This window comes from Phoxinus phoxinus (assembly GCF_949152265.1).
Source record: "Phoxinus phoxinus genome assembly, chromosome: 11".
NCBI classification, from domain to species: Eukaryota; Metazoa; Chordata; class Actinopteri; order Cypriniformes; family Leuciscidae; genus Phoxinus; species Phoxinus phoxinus.
Window position 1 is genome coordinate 25296774 of NC_136886.1, and position 17012 is coordinate 25313785.

The window sequence follows — 17012 nt, forward strand, 5'->3', positions numbered from 1 at the left end:
ACAACTGTAACATTCTGATTATAATAAAAATGATAACTGGTGAAGTTAAGAAACTAAGGACACATTAATTTTATAGAGGCATTAAACAGTGTTATGCGTCACTGATTATGATTGTATGGCTATAATCTCAACATGACAGCCAAAATAATGGGGGATCAATAAATACAGAATGGGTATTTCGAGGCCTCTGATATTTATTAATTTAGCAGAAGGTATGCAAAGCGACTTACAAATGAAGGAAAAAAGAATTGATGAAACAGTAAAAAAAGAGCCTTCATCTCATTTGTGTACATAATTTCAAACATTTTGTCATAATACTATTCATTTAGTATTGTAAAACTAAATAAAAGGTCTAAAACTTTCAGTTAAAGGGAGTTACCCAAAAATGTAAATCCTGTCAGCATTTGCTCATATTGTCCCAAACATGAAAAATATATATATATGTATAGTCTGCTGAACACAAAATATATTTAGAAGAATATAGGTAACCAACCAGTTGATGGCCCCCATTAACTTCCATAGTATTGAGAAGAAGAAAAAAAAACATTATTTAAAATAATCATTTATATTCAGCAAAAGAAAGAAATTCAAGCAGGTTTGTAAAAACTTCCCTTTAAATATTACTTGGATCCCCAACAAATCCACAAATATTATGCATCTATATCATGTCATTGCAAAATCTGAAGTCCAGTTTTTAAAAAAATCACCATGTTGCATACTTGCACCACAAATATTTATTTTATAATAATACAGAGCATTAAACCTTTTAATAAACAATTCAAGCATTTTCCAGGTTCTTTGTAGTTTTAAAATCTGGTCAAATGCATATGTATTGCAATCATTTTATTAATATTTTCTAAACACAACGTCAGTGCTGTTTGAAAAGCACCCTCCCATAACTTAAGACATTTACATACTGGACAATGTTACAAAAATATCAGAACACGCTGGCAGACTTTAACCGCAAGCAACATTATTGCTTATAAACACAAAATGCTTCATTTTTTTAAGACAAGGATATATCTTTCTTTCATTGTAATGATCTGAACAGGAAGACTTGTTAGTTTTTGGCTTCAAATTATACCGATTTGCTCAAAATGGACAATAATTAACAATCATGAAAATATCTTCAACATTACAGTTAGGGAATGTGTTTTTTTCTTGTGCTGTTGTTATAAAACCATGTGCGCAAATATTGCTTGGAAGATAATGGTACAGTAGTGTGCATTTTATGAACTGTTTTGTTTCTTGCCATTGTATGGCAGCTATGTTTTAATACTGTGAATAACACTTTTTCTAATATGCAATTAGAGGAGAACACCCAGAATGTTGTCAATAACTGCTCTCCATTATTTGCATCTCATTCTTGAGTTAGTCCATTTGATGAAGAGTCAGAAGAACAGGAAAAACAAAATCTGGTCAACGACTGTCCTCCAAAATGTGCATCTCAGCATGGAGTTTGTGTGTTTTTGATGGAGAGCCAGCTGAATAGGAAAACATGCTTCAAGCACGAGCCTCTTTAAAAACAGAAAAAGAAAAATATACATTTTATTAAATATCCACCAATTATCTAAAAAAATTGAGCAAGGTACAAAAAGTACAACAAAAAAAATCACATTAGAACATGGCAATTTCTGATGACATGCACTCCATATTAGACTAGAAATAATTATCCATATCTTATGTATAGGGTTTGAAATTACCTTTTACTCACCAGTCATTTTGGCTACTAAATTGAGTTATTGCACATTTAGAACTTCTATCCAAAACAAAAATATCAGAAATAAACCAGATTATCAAAATCACATATATAAATCTTTATAAAATCTGATTATGAATTACTGAATCACATTCAGTTTTATGACAGTCAATCATAGTTTGTGAAAACCATAACAATGAAAGAGCATGAACACAAAGTAAATTCAACCAGTTGAACAATTCTGCAACTTCTATTATAAAACATTTATTTAGTTTTAAACTCCAAATATAGCTAATTTCAAAGAGAATATTTAATGGAAACATTAAAAAAAATTGCCACAGGGTGCCAATTCATAAAGTAATCAACCATTTTCTCACTAAAGTCAGCTTACCGAATTCAGTGTATTGAAGCCTCTCCACTGACATCCATTTAAAGAAAGTCAACATTTTCTCACTCCCAAGGTTCTCATCTGACAATGAGTGAAATGCTTACCCCAAAATATCATGTCATATTGACAAAATTATACCCCAGCATATAATTTCATGATGATAAAATTCCCATGAACTTCACGTCTGCAATTGTTTCTCATTTAAAGCTTTGGGTTTACTGGGAACGTTGCAATGTCGTCTGTATAGTGATGCATAAAAGTCTTGGATATGTGGTATTTAATCAGACACCTCGGGAGTAAGAACAGGTTGAAGAAATTGCTCCGATAGTGATGGTATTCAAAGTGATAGGCAAAAGAGAGGGGGTCACACACCGGACGAGAAGCAAAGCGCCGCTTAGCACCACGTGTTTAAATTTCGGGAATTTCTTCTCTGTATTCTCGCTTTTTGCTCGTAGGTTTCTCTAGGTTCTCTATAGAGCTCCACCTACAGCTTCGGAATAGATATTTGACAACACTGTCGAAAAACTTGTTGTCGACTCTCAGATACCAGTGGCAAGATACAAGTAGATACAAGTAGATCCTCGACATCAAAGCAGACGGGACATTCTTTAAAACGCCTTCTTCATCCGGGTTCGAACAGCGTGAGGTAGCACAATAATGACAGAATTTTAGCTGATTTTTTTTTGCCGTAAAGCAATTCGTTACATCGCGAGACCTGATATCACGCGATACTTTCTGACGCTGCGGCCGGCGGCGCGCCGGCCCAAAGTTGCAAGGGTGTTTTTTCCGCTCACAGGCAATAGTTTGGCAATTTCTAATGGCAAGACGACCACCATTCAACCCCCAAAAAAGTAATACAACCATTCCAATGACTCCGAAGCTGTTCATTTAAGGTAAAAAACCTGCATAGTTCACATTTAAAATTCGAACACATTGTTTTCTATGAGTGCACGCACACCGACAGTGCCACACGTCTGTCCGCAGTGCAGTGATACGACTCAGGAGTCGTCGTATATAAATTATAAAACGGTAGGTCCCATCCTTGATTCTGATTGGTCAATAGCTGTGTTTTATTCACGATAAAATACAGCTATAACCGCTTCACCCAACGGTTCTATGTATCACTACACCCCTAGCAACCACTCTTAAAACTTAAACTTAAACACATGTTTGATCTCATTGATATTGAGTATTTTGAGAGTATCGAGTAAGCGAGGGTACCTGCATATACAGTAGACATAACATGTTCCTTCAGGTCAGTCCTATATTCATAATTAAAAAATCTGTTTGAATGTCCACTGTGATATCTTGTCCTTTTAAAGCAACACTAAAGAAAATTGTTTAGCTTAATTTTTTTGTTTCCAAATCGTATCAGTGGTTCATTAAGTCGTAACAGGGTGAAAGGCACTTCTGGATTCGCTTTGCAGCCCTATATCTGCTATAACCGAACTATGCAAGTTTGCCAGATCGGGTAGCGTTTCTGTAGTTCGAATGAGACATAAGAAAACTACAAATTTGGCTTGCTTTACGTTAAAGCCGGTGCTGGATAAACAGCGAGCGTGAGTGCGACAGTACGCAGCGGTTGGCTAAATTATTTACGACACTGGTAATGGACAATTCCGCTTCGCACCTGTAAGGCGACCAAAGAGGAAAAGTTCTTTAGTGTTGCTTTAACAGTTAAGGGGTTTTCCCGTGTCCTAGTCATTTGTCAGTTGCGTCTTCCTTCTCCGCGATCTCAAGTCCTTTCAACGTAAAAGTCTTCTCAACTGACTGACTCACTCATTAAGACATTAATGATTTAAGACTCATTAAGTCTTTGTCTCCATCTATTGGCGAAATACTGTATGTAACATCTGTTGCTGTTTACGGTCGGGAACTGTAAACAGTCGTGCCTAACCATGCCCTTCAGCTGTGACTTATTCACAATACAGCACAGCTTCTCGTACCTTATTGCTTACATAAATTTAGCCCTTTATAATCTTTAATTTTGCCCTCTTTTTATTACACTAACCTCAGTGCGAAAGCATATGTAACTTTTGCCTGTCGTGGTAACATTCACTGTCGTGTGCTGCCACCTACCGGAGGTACCAGGTCACAAGACACTTCAGTTGAGTTCAATAGCATGGAGTAGCTCAGGGATGGGCAAAGTCTGTCCTGGAGTGCCGCTGTCCTACAGAGTTTAGCTCCAACCCTGATATATATATTTAAAAAAAACTCACCTACCTGTAGCCTAAGTAATCCTAAAGACATTGCTTAGCTTGTCCAGGCGTGTTTGATTAGGGTTGGAGCTAAACTCTGCAGGACAGAGGTACTCCAGAACTGAAGTTGCCCATCCCTGGAGTAGGATAACAATAACAAAAAGGACAATGAAAAACTCAAAGAAGTTGGGAAATACCCTGAATTATATGCCACGAACCACAGATTCTTTAAAGACAAAATACAGATATCAGCTGCGTGGAGGAATATTGCTGATGTTACTGGATTTTCAGGTGAGATTCCCAATTAATTCAGTAATTCAGTATATATGTTCAGTGACAGGTTAGCAACGATTGTATTTTTGCAACTAGCCAACATAACATAACGTACAGTACAGACATTATCTTAATTCTGTCGACAACTCTCGGAGAGATTGGTATGGTAATGGATATGACAATGTTAATGTATTTGGTCTGGGCAGAATAGATCTGCTACGCCAAGACATACATTTTTTTATTTCTTTTAAGCGCCATGAGACCACATGTTTTTAATATCTATGTGTGCCTGGGCTACCTTGCCACATGTCTTCACAGTAGTGGCCTATGACTATGTGTGCCTGGGCTACCATGACGAATGGCTTAACTCTAGAAAAGCACCATGTTCTCATTAACAATAGATATACATTGCAAGCTAGATATAATGATCATAGAAATATGATAGAGATAAAAACCCAACAACGACCTGAACAGGTATCATAATTAAATAATTTGATGTATCATTGACATAACCTAATTGATAGACGATATAGAAAGACAGCGTGCTCTGATGCTGCATCAAATCAACTACACACATCTGCATAGCTAATAAAAACATTGGCTCAACAGCTCTTTGGCCACTGATGCAACAGCAACCAATCAGCTGCGCTATGTAGATGACGAAGCAAAACTACCAAATGAGTTAAGGCTGACCAAATCAGCCTGCGCCATCTAGAGTTTCATGCCAGAACTGGGTGTTATCATAATGTCCTTAAACATAACAATATTGTTGACCACAACCGGACAATAGAATGAGATGTGCACGTCCACTGTGCGATACCTTGTCCTACATATAACGCAGCGCTTCTCCTCCAGTGAGCGACCGCCTTAATGGTGTGATATTTCAGTATACATTTGTGGGCAAGAAAAGGTCCACTGTCAATAGTGTAGTAATGAACTCACACAGAAAATAAAATAGGCGAAGCAAATTTGCAGCATGATACTAAATTGAAAATAAGCTAAACCTATGTGGGAAACTTTTTTGCCCTCACGCAAAAAAAAAATAATTTAATTTCCTTTTGAAATGAATGGATTTTGCTTGCAAAATTTCACAGAGCAACGCTAAATGTGACCGCACCGTAATGAGTTAATAGAATTGCACACCATGGTTGATTTTTACCCACATTTGGCGAGTTAGTGGGAGTTATAAAAACATGTGGAAGAATGAAGTGTAGCCCAAAACAAACCTTTCTCCTCAGTGCTGACATAGCCCTCCTGTGCTTGGTTAAGTCGGTTTTGCTCAACTGCAATGCTGTTAGAGTCTGGACCGCTGCTATGTGAAGGCCCTACTTCCTCAGAGTGGTATGCCTTGTCCAGATGTTGCTGTGCCATTTTAAGGTGTCTCCGTAGACGGTCTAGATCACGACTAGTGTTGTCATCACCCAGTGACTCCCGTCCTGAGTCTCCCAGGAACTCAGCCTTAAGCTTGCCAGAAGAGTCCTTTTTCAGGGCAGCCTGATATCCCGGTGGGGCATTGGGAAGGCGATGACAGATGGTGGATGTTGATGGCCTATGTACGGGGAACCTCCGAGTCGATCGACTGCGGAGACCATCCCTTATGCCACCAATTCCCAGATGAAGGATTTCCAGCACAGTCAGCACAAGGCAGAGTATACTGACAACGTACATGATGATCAGGAAGATTGTCTTTTCAGTGGGACGTGAGACAAAGCAGTCCACCGTGTGTGGGCAAGGGCTCCGAGTGCAAATGTATGATGGTGCCACTTCAAAACCATACAGAACATACTGGCCAAAAAGGAAGGCTATCTCAAAGGCAACACGAGAGACTAATTGTAACGCATATACTTTCATGAGACCGTCTCTCTTGATGCGACGACGGCCATCATGCTTCGCAGCTGGAATATCGGATTCAGCAGCAGACTTGGCTGTAGATACCGCTTTACTATCCTTCTCAGATGGCTCAATCTCCTCCAAGATCATGGGAACTTCCTCACCCATCTGGTCAGCCTCGTCATAGTCATGGCTCACTCCACGATGAACCATAGACAGCAGTTTGCGTTTAAGTGGTCGGTATTCGTCATCAGCCATTCGAGCAATTTTGTGCATGGCAAAGCCAAGGTACATAATGGATGGTGTGGTGATCATAATAATTTGAAAAACCCAGAATCGAACGTGTGATAGAGGGGCAAAAGCATCATAGCATACATTATCACAACCGGGCTGTAAAGTGTTGCACACAAACTTGCTCTGTTCATCATGATAGATGGTCTCACCGCCCACCACCGTCAGGACAATTCGGAAGATGATGAGGAGAGTGAGCCAGATCTTTCCCACAAAAGTGGAATGGTTGGAGATCTCGTCAAGCAATCGCGTCAAGAAGCTCCAACTCATGTTGCCACCAACACAGGAGACCTGTCAGATCTGCAGAAGATATGAGGAGGTAGTAGAATCATAGAGGCATTTCAATTGGGACAACCATTACAGTAAATGGCATCAGTTGTGGCTAACAGAAATATCAGAAACAGATGACATGAAATAAAGTCCAGCACAATATGTTGAACATGTTTGAGTTAAAAAACAACAACTTTGAGAATGAATGCAATAACCAATGATTAATTGCATTTGTTTAACACTGTAACACATTACATTATTGGACATAATGAAGTGCTTCATTATAATTCTAGATGAAATACCAGTCACAGCACCAGCAGGTGTCAGTGTTCTATATGCATGCACACACGTTTGTATGACTATCTTCGAGAGGACATTCATTAACTCTTCGGAGTCTTGGGCTATTTTGGCCGGTTTTGAGTACTTTTTTTCTTTTTAATTTAGCAACATAAACAAATGTTCACCATACTAATGTTTGGTATAATTTATTTTTTCAGTATAACATGAAAATTAGTTTTCATGACAATTAGTTTTTGTATGATTAGCGACCCTGAAGAGTTAATATAATGCAATCCCTAGCCCCTTACCAACCTTAACTAATTCTTAATCAAATTAAAGGCCAAAAGGTCATCACTTTACTCAGTCCTCACTAGGATGGTCTAAAAGACAAACTGATCCTCACAAAGAAAACTTTACAAGTTCACACACACTCACGCTCTCTTAATGGGTTCATGTTCAGCCTACGGGAAATACAGCAGTCAACATTTGAAGTGGATCAAAACCTTTCATCCAAGTTATACAGTAATTTTGAACAATACCTGTTCTTGTCTTAGGACAACTTTGATAACTTTTTTAACCCACTTTAAATGTTGACTACGTTACTGTATAAGTGCCCAATACGGGGGGGGGGGGGGGGGGGGGGGGGGGAAGTAGTTTAAAATGCATCAAGTTCTTAAAAACACTTATTTTTTCAGAAAAGTTTTGAAAATATAATGACTCTAAAAATATCAGTACATATTTTTCTTTCTTTCCATAAAAAGGATTACAAATACACTAGCCAGAAAATGTAATAAGTGAATAAATACTTTAATGACAACCCTAAAAAACAAAAACAAATCAAGGCTAACTCCTAAAAAGCTATTAATGGCTAACAGTGTTTTTGATCTATCTGTCACATACACAAACAGGAGAAGATAAAATGTCACAATAAAAGACATTTCTTTAAAATATACATGTAAAAATATTAGATTTTACTTAATTTAACTGCCAACAGACGGCATTACAGGAACACACTGAATAACTTGTGAGCCTAAGGTTTCTCACCGGTTTCACACGCAGCTTGATGTAGGCTACATAAACAAACATTACAAGTGAGCCACAGGTTAAGATTTTACATATGATAATAACTGAATATGCAATATTGCCAAATAAATGAATATGAAATATTGCCAAATAAATTAAATGAAAATGACATATAACAATAATAATAATAATAATGACAGTATTTCAAACATGAGTAAACCGTTAATTTTATGTTTGTCATGTCCTGTAAATGGGCTGAATAGCTTCTCTTAGTTGCCTGCCAACATCAGCGACCTCACCCTATGGAGCTTCAAAGCAAAGGACAAGTCATGGCAGGCCACTTGACACACAGAACCAAGACTGAGGTTCTGTGATTAAGAGATAGCTAGAAGAATGTGTTGTGAAAAGTTATGTACTCAGACAATTCACATTTTAAATCCACTATTTGACCAGTAAAGTCAATGCCTGTGACAATAGCCTGTTCCCCATGGTGACTTAATTTCTAAAGGAGGCTAAAATGATAACATTACATAAGGAATATTCAGATATACAGACCATGTTTTAAAAAATTGCTAAAATTATAGCTAATTGATAAAAACATCAATAAAAAGCCATTCTAAGTTAGTAAACATTGTAACTACAAATTATTGTATAATAATAATACTACACATTGTATCGTTTGTTGGAGTTTACCTAGCCATGCATTCAGAACATAGTTCATGTCTAAACAACAATAATGTTATGATTAATATAATAAACGCCTAGTCATAAAATTTGCTGTTTCATGTGCCAATGGTTATAATAGGCTACTTCTTTTTTTTTTTAAACACAATCGTAATTTACCGCATATTATCAACCTGAGATGGTCAAACTTTCGTTTAGTTTAAACGCTGCAACTTTGTATCAATGAAATGCATTCTAAATGCTGAAAAAGTCACATGCTGCCCCCGTAAATGCGCAGCTCCATTAAACTTTAAACAAGGTAAGAAACAACAACATTCACATACCTTCGTCTATCAAGTGATTAGTAGGCTATCCTGTCCTCAGCTGTTGTGCGTTTCACCAAAACTCAGACACAGCGTGTCACTCACTTGTCTCTCAATTAACTTCCACCCACCACCTTATTCATGTTAACCCAAACACTCTTTGGAATCCACACCACGTGAACATCCATCCAAAGCAGTTTTCACCTCCTCTGACTACACCCACACTTAATTAGGTCTTTAAATCTGAAACCTGAGCTCATTTATTTCCCGACAAAACAACCCTCCAATCTCCACTGTAAAAATAATAATTATAATAAACATACAATTCGTAAGGATTGGGCAAAAAGCAGTATTTAAAAATTCACTTTTTAAGGAAAATTAATTGAATTGGCCACATGGAAGTTGAATTGAAATGAGAGGAAGGGGAATTTATTAGCTTGCTAGCCTATACAATTTCAACAAAGGTAATAAAGTGTTCTCTAAAATAAAGTTATTAAAAATAATTCAAGGTATGAAATAAATAATAAATTATGTAGCATCATTTATGTCTGATGTGACTATTTGGCTTTGTCTCTTTGTTTCTCTGTCTATAACCTAAAAAGTTTGTCTTGATGAACATTCTTTTTCTAGTTAAAATTATATGTTTAATTCTACTCCATTTAATTCAAATTCACAATGCAATTCTGTATCGTGTTTGCTTAAAAGGCATTCTCGGTGAGGGCACACAACCTTGTCATACATCAGCATTCAAGAAAAGCAATGCCAACATATAATAGCCAGATGTAACTTACAATATTCATGAGTTTTGTCCCTTTCATTTCACAAATACATATTTCAAAAGAAGCAGGTAGATGCATTCCTTTTCCTGTAAATGTATTACATCACAAACAATTGCTTAACACAATGGCTTGTTTAACTAATTTATTTTATGTTACGACATACTTACCTATACACCTATATCATAGCATACAATACTTAACCTAGGAATGTGAAGTTGGCAAAAAAAAAAATATTACCAACTTATGTGCAACAATCAATTTTCATATCCTTATTTCTCTGCCATTGTTAGGACATAATGAAAAGATGTATAAGATTTGAATACTTTATTATGTTTACAAAAATAAAAGTTATCATGTTTCCTTATTGGAGACCATTACAAAGATAAATAAATACACATTAAATACATTTTAAATTTACTGACAATATGCTTTCAACTTTGTTAACAACAATGTACCATTTCAGTATTATTTTAGACCAATTATGAAGAAATAAAAGTGCAGAACATCTGAATGACACAAATGACATGTACAAAACTGCATGTGGTTATATTAAATATTCTCTTCAGGCTCTTCACAGCCATTTGAGGTTTCCTTTCCGGTAAACATTACGTTTTAAAGTGTAGTCACAAGCTCTCTTTTTACATGCTCTACAGAAGTGCTGGAATATAATATTTTGTAACTTGGCGGAAAAAAATAAAAAAATAAACTTTACATTTATGAGATACATATATGCCGTTTCCTTATAAAACAAATCAACACAAAAAATACTGCAAGTGCTAGTTCATCACATAAAATGAATGTGAACACATTTACAGTTGAGAAACGTCTTCAACAGAAAGTTTGATAGAGTGAGATGGTATTTAATTCAGCAACATGTCTTAACAACTAGCAATGCATTAAAACCACCAACGCTCAAGTAAAGGTGTTATTATCCTGTGACATGCATAACCCAATTATGAACCTTTCTGAGAGCACACTGAAAGGCTTTTCACCCTGAGAAACAAACACCCCTTCAATTCCATATTCAAACCATCTACAAAATTCAAAATAAATCAACTTAATGCATAGTTATGTATTATAAGGTGTGTTGGTGTTTTGTTGTACAAAGTCAAAAACACACTCAGAATTGCAGCACTGTTACTGCACAATTTGCACAAAGACATTAGCACAACCAAGAGAAGGTAAAAAGGGAATTTGTGAGGGTAATCTGGAGACAAAAAGACAAACAGCACATTTACACAAAGACAGTAATACAGATTAAAAGCAGGTAGATTGAGGCAGGAATCTTCATTTTGTAAGGTATGTGCTTCTCTTTAACACTGTGGCTAGAGGTTACTGCTTGATAGTAGCCAGTTTGACGCCAAACATTTTTTCCCACTGATTTGTGATCCAGTCCACCAGGTCTTGTACCAGCTCTTCATCTTCAGCATGTAAAGACCATGTCTTTTCTTTCTTGGCCATCTGTGAAACAAATAAAACAAGCAACAAAAAACTCCATTTATTCTATCCATATAGTAGCCATATTGTTTAATGGTTTCATACTTTTGAGAGAATTGCTCTTAAGTTCTCTGTGGTTTAAGTAAGAACATGTAAAGATGCACACACACACCTCATCATAAAGTTTTAGGTCCACCTGGCATGGATTGGATGAGAACAGATGAACGGAACTGAGGCAACTGATTGGCTGAGTTTCCAGAACGGTCACCTTCCCACTGCTCATTTGGCCCTCAGGTTGAGTCTTGCTCCATTGGTGGTCTTCATCAAGGAGAAAAAGCATTTCTTTGGTGGCAAGTACACTCACAGAGTCCAAAGAGCCATCTAAGAAAATAGAAAGACCAACATTGTAACATATGTTTGTCCCAAATATTGTTGGATATCTTACCTTTCGAGACAGAAAAAAAGCAAACTCTGGATTGCTTTTAAATCTTGTAATAGTCGCTTAGTTGTTGCTCGGGATGAAACGATTAGTTGACATTATCGACAATGTCCACAAAAAAAATGGTCAAATCTCTTATGACTTCTTGTAAAGGCCTGTAATAACGCAGTTTGACCAGTGTGGCAGTGCAATACTGTAATGCAGATACAGCTTAAAAATGCTGACTTCAGAGGATGCATTAGGAAGGCATCAAGGCATATCCGAATCCAATGTCAGCTTCACTTCTTGTCTCCTGAGATACCCTCATCTGATCAATTTGTGAGATTTCCGACAATTCTGTGCGTTCCATTCTGTGACAGTTGGTGTCAGAGATGGTTTTAGTTGTCAGTTTCTGTGTAAATCTGATTTTGACCAACGGTTTCCACTTAAATTACTATTGTGTTAATTAAATATTCACCTAGTTATCAGCAACGAATCAGTGTATCATTAGTTCATTTTTTATATGGAAATATATGTAATATGGAAAGTAGAAAAATGAGAAATCATTATTTCAGAAAAAACAAACAAAAACTAATTCAGCTTGATTTTTCATTTTACATTCAGGGGTAGAAAATTAATAAACAGCTTGAAGATTTGATTCCTACATGTGGGCGGGAAAGAAACGCCCCTTTCCACTGATTGGTCAGCCAAAGATCAAACCTTGCTATCATCAACAGAATAATAATCATCTGCTGCAACAGTTGTACGGATTCTTATTATTGCAACTACAACATCAATTTCTACTATAAAGCATGTCTCAGGTTTTTACGTGCGCACATCTGACCTCGACTGACCTGAACTCCAAACAAACTTTGTTTTGGCCTAATTTAGTTTGAAATGATGTTCGAGATTTCGTTTGAAGTATATCAGGGCCTTAACACGTGGCACTGTAATAGGTGGACCTTCTTCTTATCTTTTTTCACAGATATAACGTAACCAAGCAATGACGAATGACGTGAAACTGACATTTCCTGACAGCTCAAATAATAAATCATTATTATAACAAAGCTCACCATTGTGAATCAGGGTAGTGCAAGAGTTGTGTCCCAAATGACGCACTATACACGATGCAGTATACAGTTTTTAACACTGTTTTTTTGTACTTGCTCAGTTCCATGAATTTTAGATTTTGTAAGAACTGTAACTTGTCATCTCCAATTCGGCATTAATGTATTAGCTATAAATTATTCTTGCAAATGAACGGCCAGAACGCATTAAACGTTTTCTGTTTTCAGTTATATCACTTTCGGAGTGATAACCGCAGCACCTGAGACGCGCTCTGAACGAACTCTCTGCTCCTCACCACGGCGCGTCTCAGGTGCTGCGGTTATCACTCCGCCCAAGTAGCAGTGCTTCGCCTTCAGAGAATATAGTTCCCAGTATTTATACGGTTAAAGTATGTCTGTGTCTCATGTGACTTTGTTTTTTGTACACTCTGTGACTATATAAATCACAACATGTAAATAGGAAAATGTTTGCGTTATTTTGTCACTTATTTGGATTAGAATGCTAGCTGCAACCATTTACATCCAGTTTTTGTGCTAAGCTAGGCTAGCGGTGGGTGCGTCAAACAGACTTATAGCACGCACGGAGATGAAAAAGGTATGTATGGACTTATCTAACTCTGGGGGATAAGTTGAATAGGCTAAAGTCCCAAAAAGTCGGAGTGTTCCTTTAAAATAGTGTCATGTAAGCGGCCCCTAAGTTAATAAATAATGATCTTTGCAACGGAAGTGAATTTGAGCAAAAAAATCTTCCATATTACAACTTTAAATATAGATATACTGTAATGTCAATCTTCAAGAAACAGTGAGAAATATTTGTTAAGATAAATACATGCACATCAGATGCATCTCACAAACACAAAAAGTACAGGCACAAAAGACAGCACAATTCTGTTCACTGACCACCTACAGAGATAAAATAAGAATATCTTGCAGGGAAGGAAACAAAACGTCTGTTTATGATATCAGCTATACTTTGTGTTTATTCATTCAAATGTTCTGTGTATGTTAGTGTTAATGCGCATTTTGGCATGTGCACACGACTGAAATCACAAATGACTATGTGAAACAATCTGTGCGTTGGAGAAAAAGAGGGCATGAGTGATGTTCTTTGATGTTCCTGTCTTTTTAAAATCACTGTCAGATTGTTGGGTGGGATTGGTCACACCAGCTGAATGCTTATCACACCACAAGTCAAGCCTGCTGCGAGCCCTTCCGATAGGGGGGTTCTGGAGGGGAGTCAGGCTGCCAGCAGGAGGGCTGGGGCTCTTGAAAGCTGAACCAGCCGCTCACAGTTGGATCACTCTCTCAAGAAGAATGAGATAAATCTGTTTTCTGTGACTCTCCCTTTTTCCATCAAGACCTCAGAGTTTAGTTCCAAGGATAACAGCAGGACCCTAACAAAAGCAAGTGCTGATACAAATACCTTTGTGTCCTAGTGTTAACCTGGGCAGCACTATTTCCCACAGTGATCTGATGAAAGGGTGTACTATGAATCATTAAAGAACTGTAACTGTCATGTGTGAATCACATTTTAAATGAACCTGAAGGGGCATGTGCAACCAACAGACCATACATTCCCTGAAGGTGAACAGCACACCCATATCAAGCTTTATTTAGTCTAATAATCTGTAATTCTGTATTAATGTATTAGACAACTCAAAAAACGTTGTCGTGCCAATGAACGGCCAGAACGCATGAAAAGTTTTCTGTTTTCAGTTAAAACGATGTCCTAAGTTAATAAATAATGATCATTGCAACGGAAGCGATTCAATCAAAACTAACTTTAGCTGGACAATAACTTTATTCTAGAGCTGCTGTAAAGCCCAAACAATCTCGGTTTCTTTAATTTCCTATTATCACTATAAAGCTGCTTTGAAACCATCTTTATTGTTAAAAGAGCTACAGTATATAAATGAGGGTGACTTGACTTGACTTGACAACTACATGCTCAGCTACCCTGACCATTTGTAGCTCTTTCCAGTTACGGGCAAGTCATCACATGCCGCAGTCACCATATAATTCCTTATCACGTTCCTCAAACTGTTCTTGTTGGTGGCTCTAGCAACAAACATTTTGGGTGAAGCAGGTCATTTCTACATCTTGGAGAACATAAACACTCACCTTGCTGAAGAAATGCCAAGAGGTACCGGAAAGGAGGATGGCTGTCGTCTTTATCACATGGCAGGGCGTCCTCACAGACTAGATGCCTAAAGGACAGACAGATCAGGATTTAAAATCTGTTAACAAATGATTAATGGGATAATATGCATACCTTGTGGCAATTAACAATTAACTTTTTTTTTCAACCGTGTGCAATTTGCAGCTTGATTGACAGGTGATCTGACCAATCATACTTCGCCATCCGCCATTTTGTCAGACAAAGCAGTCAGAAGAGTTAGTAGATTTACATGGGAGGATTTGAAATTGAAAAAACGGAGTGTACTGACGCCTTTCCGCGGTTAAAACAACATTCCTTCTTATGTTCATTCGTTTATTTGATGCTATAAATTAGCTAGAAGGAAGAGATGATCGGTTCACGAGCAGCTTTAACTGATGCTCTACAGCGATCTGTCAGACACATTAAAGAGCCACAAAATGGTATTTATTGTTTACATTTATTTTAAAAAATGAAAGGTGAGACTTTGTTTAATATCAAAAGTAACCCAAAAGTAACCTGGTCTGTCTTGTCTGTCAGCGTGTTGTCAGTGTCCTCTCTGCTCCGCGATGTATTTTTCACTGCGTGAGAACATGATGTGGCGTGAGAGCGGAGAAGTTTGTCGGACATAGCAACAGTAACTAAAGGGGGCGGGTCTTTGCGAACGGTCAATTGAGAGGATCTTCTTGATTAATGCTGGGCTTTGGGTAGGAAAGGCAGACAAAATAAATGAAACGCCTGAGACAGAGATAAAAGAGAAGGAGTTGGAGAGCAAAAAATGCCTGCCTGTTTGCACTGCATACCAGAGGTGGTGCTGTGGGTTGAGCCGGGTGGTAGAGATCCCCTTCAGCTTGCTGTCGGACTTTGGGGCCAATTCCCTTGCAATTTCTGCATGAAAAAAAGTGCTGTAGTTAGGAAGAATATCTGCAAAATTTATTCACACACTCTAAACTCAAAATGCAAGAGTCAGCATTTAAAATAGCTTCATCACGTTATGTTCACATAATTGCTTAATTAAATGTAATTAAACAATTTAGTATAATTAAATGCTTTATCTTATAATAGGTTGAACGCACTTTGAAATCAAAAGTCTTTGATTTTTCAACTTTTATTTCAGTCCAGACTCGAGAGTTGTAATAATTTTTGAGGATGGGAGAGGCGAACGACAGCGTAAAGTCTTATTCAGCACATCCCAAAGATTCTCAATGGGGTTAAGATCGGGACTCTGTTGTGGCCATTGATGGGAAAGCCTAGTCATTCAGTATATTCAGGTAGCTGACCTATAGAACTCATTTTGTTGCTGAACCTAGGCCTGACCAAGTGAAGCAACCCCAGATCATAACACTGCCTCCACAAGCGTGTACAGTAGGGATTATGCAGCTTCATGTGCTCCCTTCTTACCATGATGTGCCCATCACTCTGGAACAGGGCAAATCTGGACTCATCAGACCACATGACCTTGCAAACTAAACCCTTTTCTACGATCAGCAAACAAGTGGCTTTCTGAAGGCCACACAGCTGTTCATTCGCAATCTCTTGAGCTCTCGTTTCATAGTGCGTGTGGAAATGCTCTTACTTTCACCATTACATTGCTGTGAGTTCTACTGTTGATTTTCTAAGATTCGACTCAACCAAACGTTTAAGTGATCACCGATCATGGCCATTCAAGATTGTTTTTCGACCACATTTTTCTTTGCTTTGATGATGGTTCATCACTATCCTTCCAAGTTTTAATAATGCGCTTGACAGCTTAGTCCAATTTTAGTAGTTTCAGCAATCTCCTTAGTTGTATTCTTTGCTTGGTGCAGGCCAGTGATGCGCGGGTTGATCCAAAATGAGCGGGTGCCTGCGGTCACCCGCGGTTACGAGTCATCCAAAAATATTTTTTATGATATTCAGGTCACGGTCGGTCGGGTTGT

The 17012-nt window shown here is 37.6% G+C and overlaps 2 protein-coding genes across 5 annotated transcripts in view; both read right to left on the minus strand.

The window, feature by feature from the left end:
* Positions 1-171: 171 nt before the first annotated feature.
* Positions 172-9468, minus strand: LOC307007253 (gap junction gamma-1 protein-like). The gene is made up of 3 exons (XM_079629045.1): positions 9259-9468; positions 5785-6979; positions 172-1517 (listed from the first exon to the last, which is right to left on the minus strand). Exons 2-3 carry the CDS (start codon positions 6947-6949, stop codon positions 1504-1506), a joined length of 1179 nt encoding a protein of 392 aa, XP_079485171.1. The 5' UTR covers positions 6950-6979; positions 9259-9468; the 3' UTR covers positions 172-1503.
* An 856-nt stretch (positions 9469-10324) lies between these two features.
* Positions 10325-17012, minus strand: part of stk11ip (serine/threonine kinase 11 interacting protein) — a 37593-nt gene continuing 30905 nt past the window's right edge. Inside the window, exons 23-26 of one of the 4 annotated variants that reach the window (XM_079627722.1) lie at positions 15897-15981; positions 15060-15145; positions 11626-11834; positions 10325-11477 (exon numbers count right to left, since the gene is read on the minus strand). In XM_079627722.1, the coding sequence (XP_079483848.1) occupies positions 11349-11477; positions 11626-11834; positions 15060-15145; positions 15897-15981 (509 nt within the window). In that variant the 3' untranslated portion in view covers positions 10325-11348. Of the gene's footprint in view, positions 11478-11625; positions 11835-15059; positions 15146-15879; positions 15982-17012 lie in introns of those variants that run through there. The other 3 variants (XR_013799496.1, XR_013799497.1, XR_013799498.1) reach the window with 3 other exon arrangements.

Coding starts and splice junctions, on each gene's coding strand:
- LOC307007253 (XM_079629045.1), bottom strand. CDS start 6,949: ATGAGTTGGAGCTTCTTGACGCGATTGCTTGACGAGATCTCCAACCAT.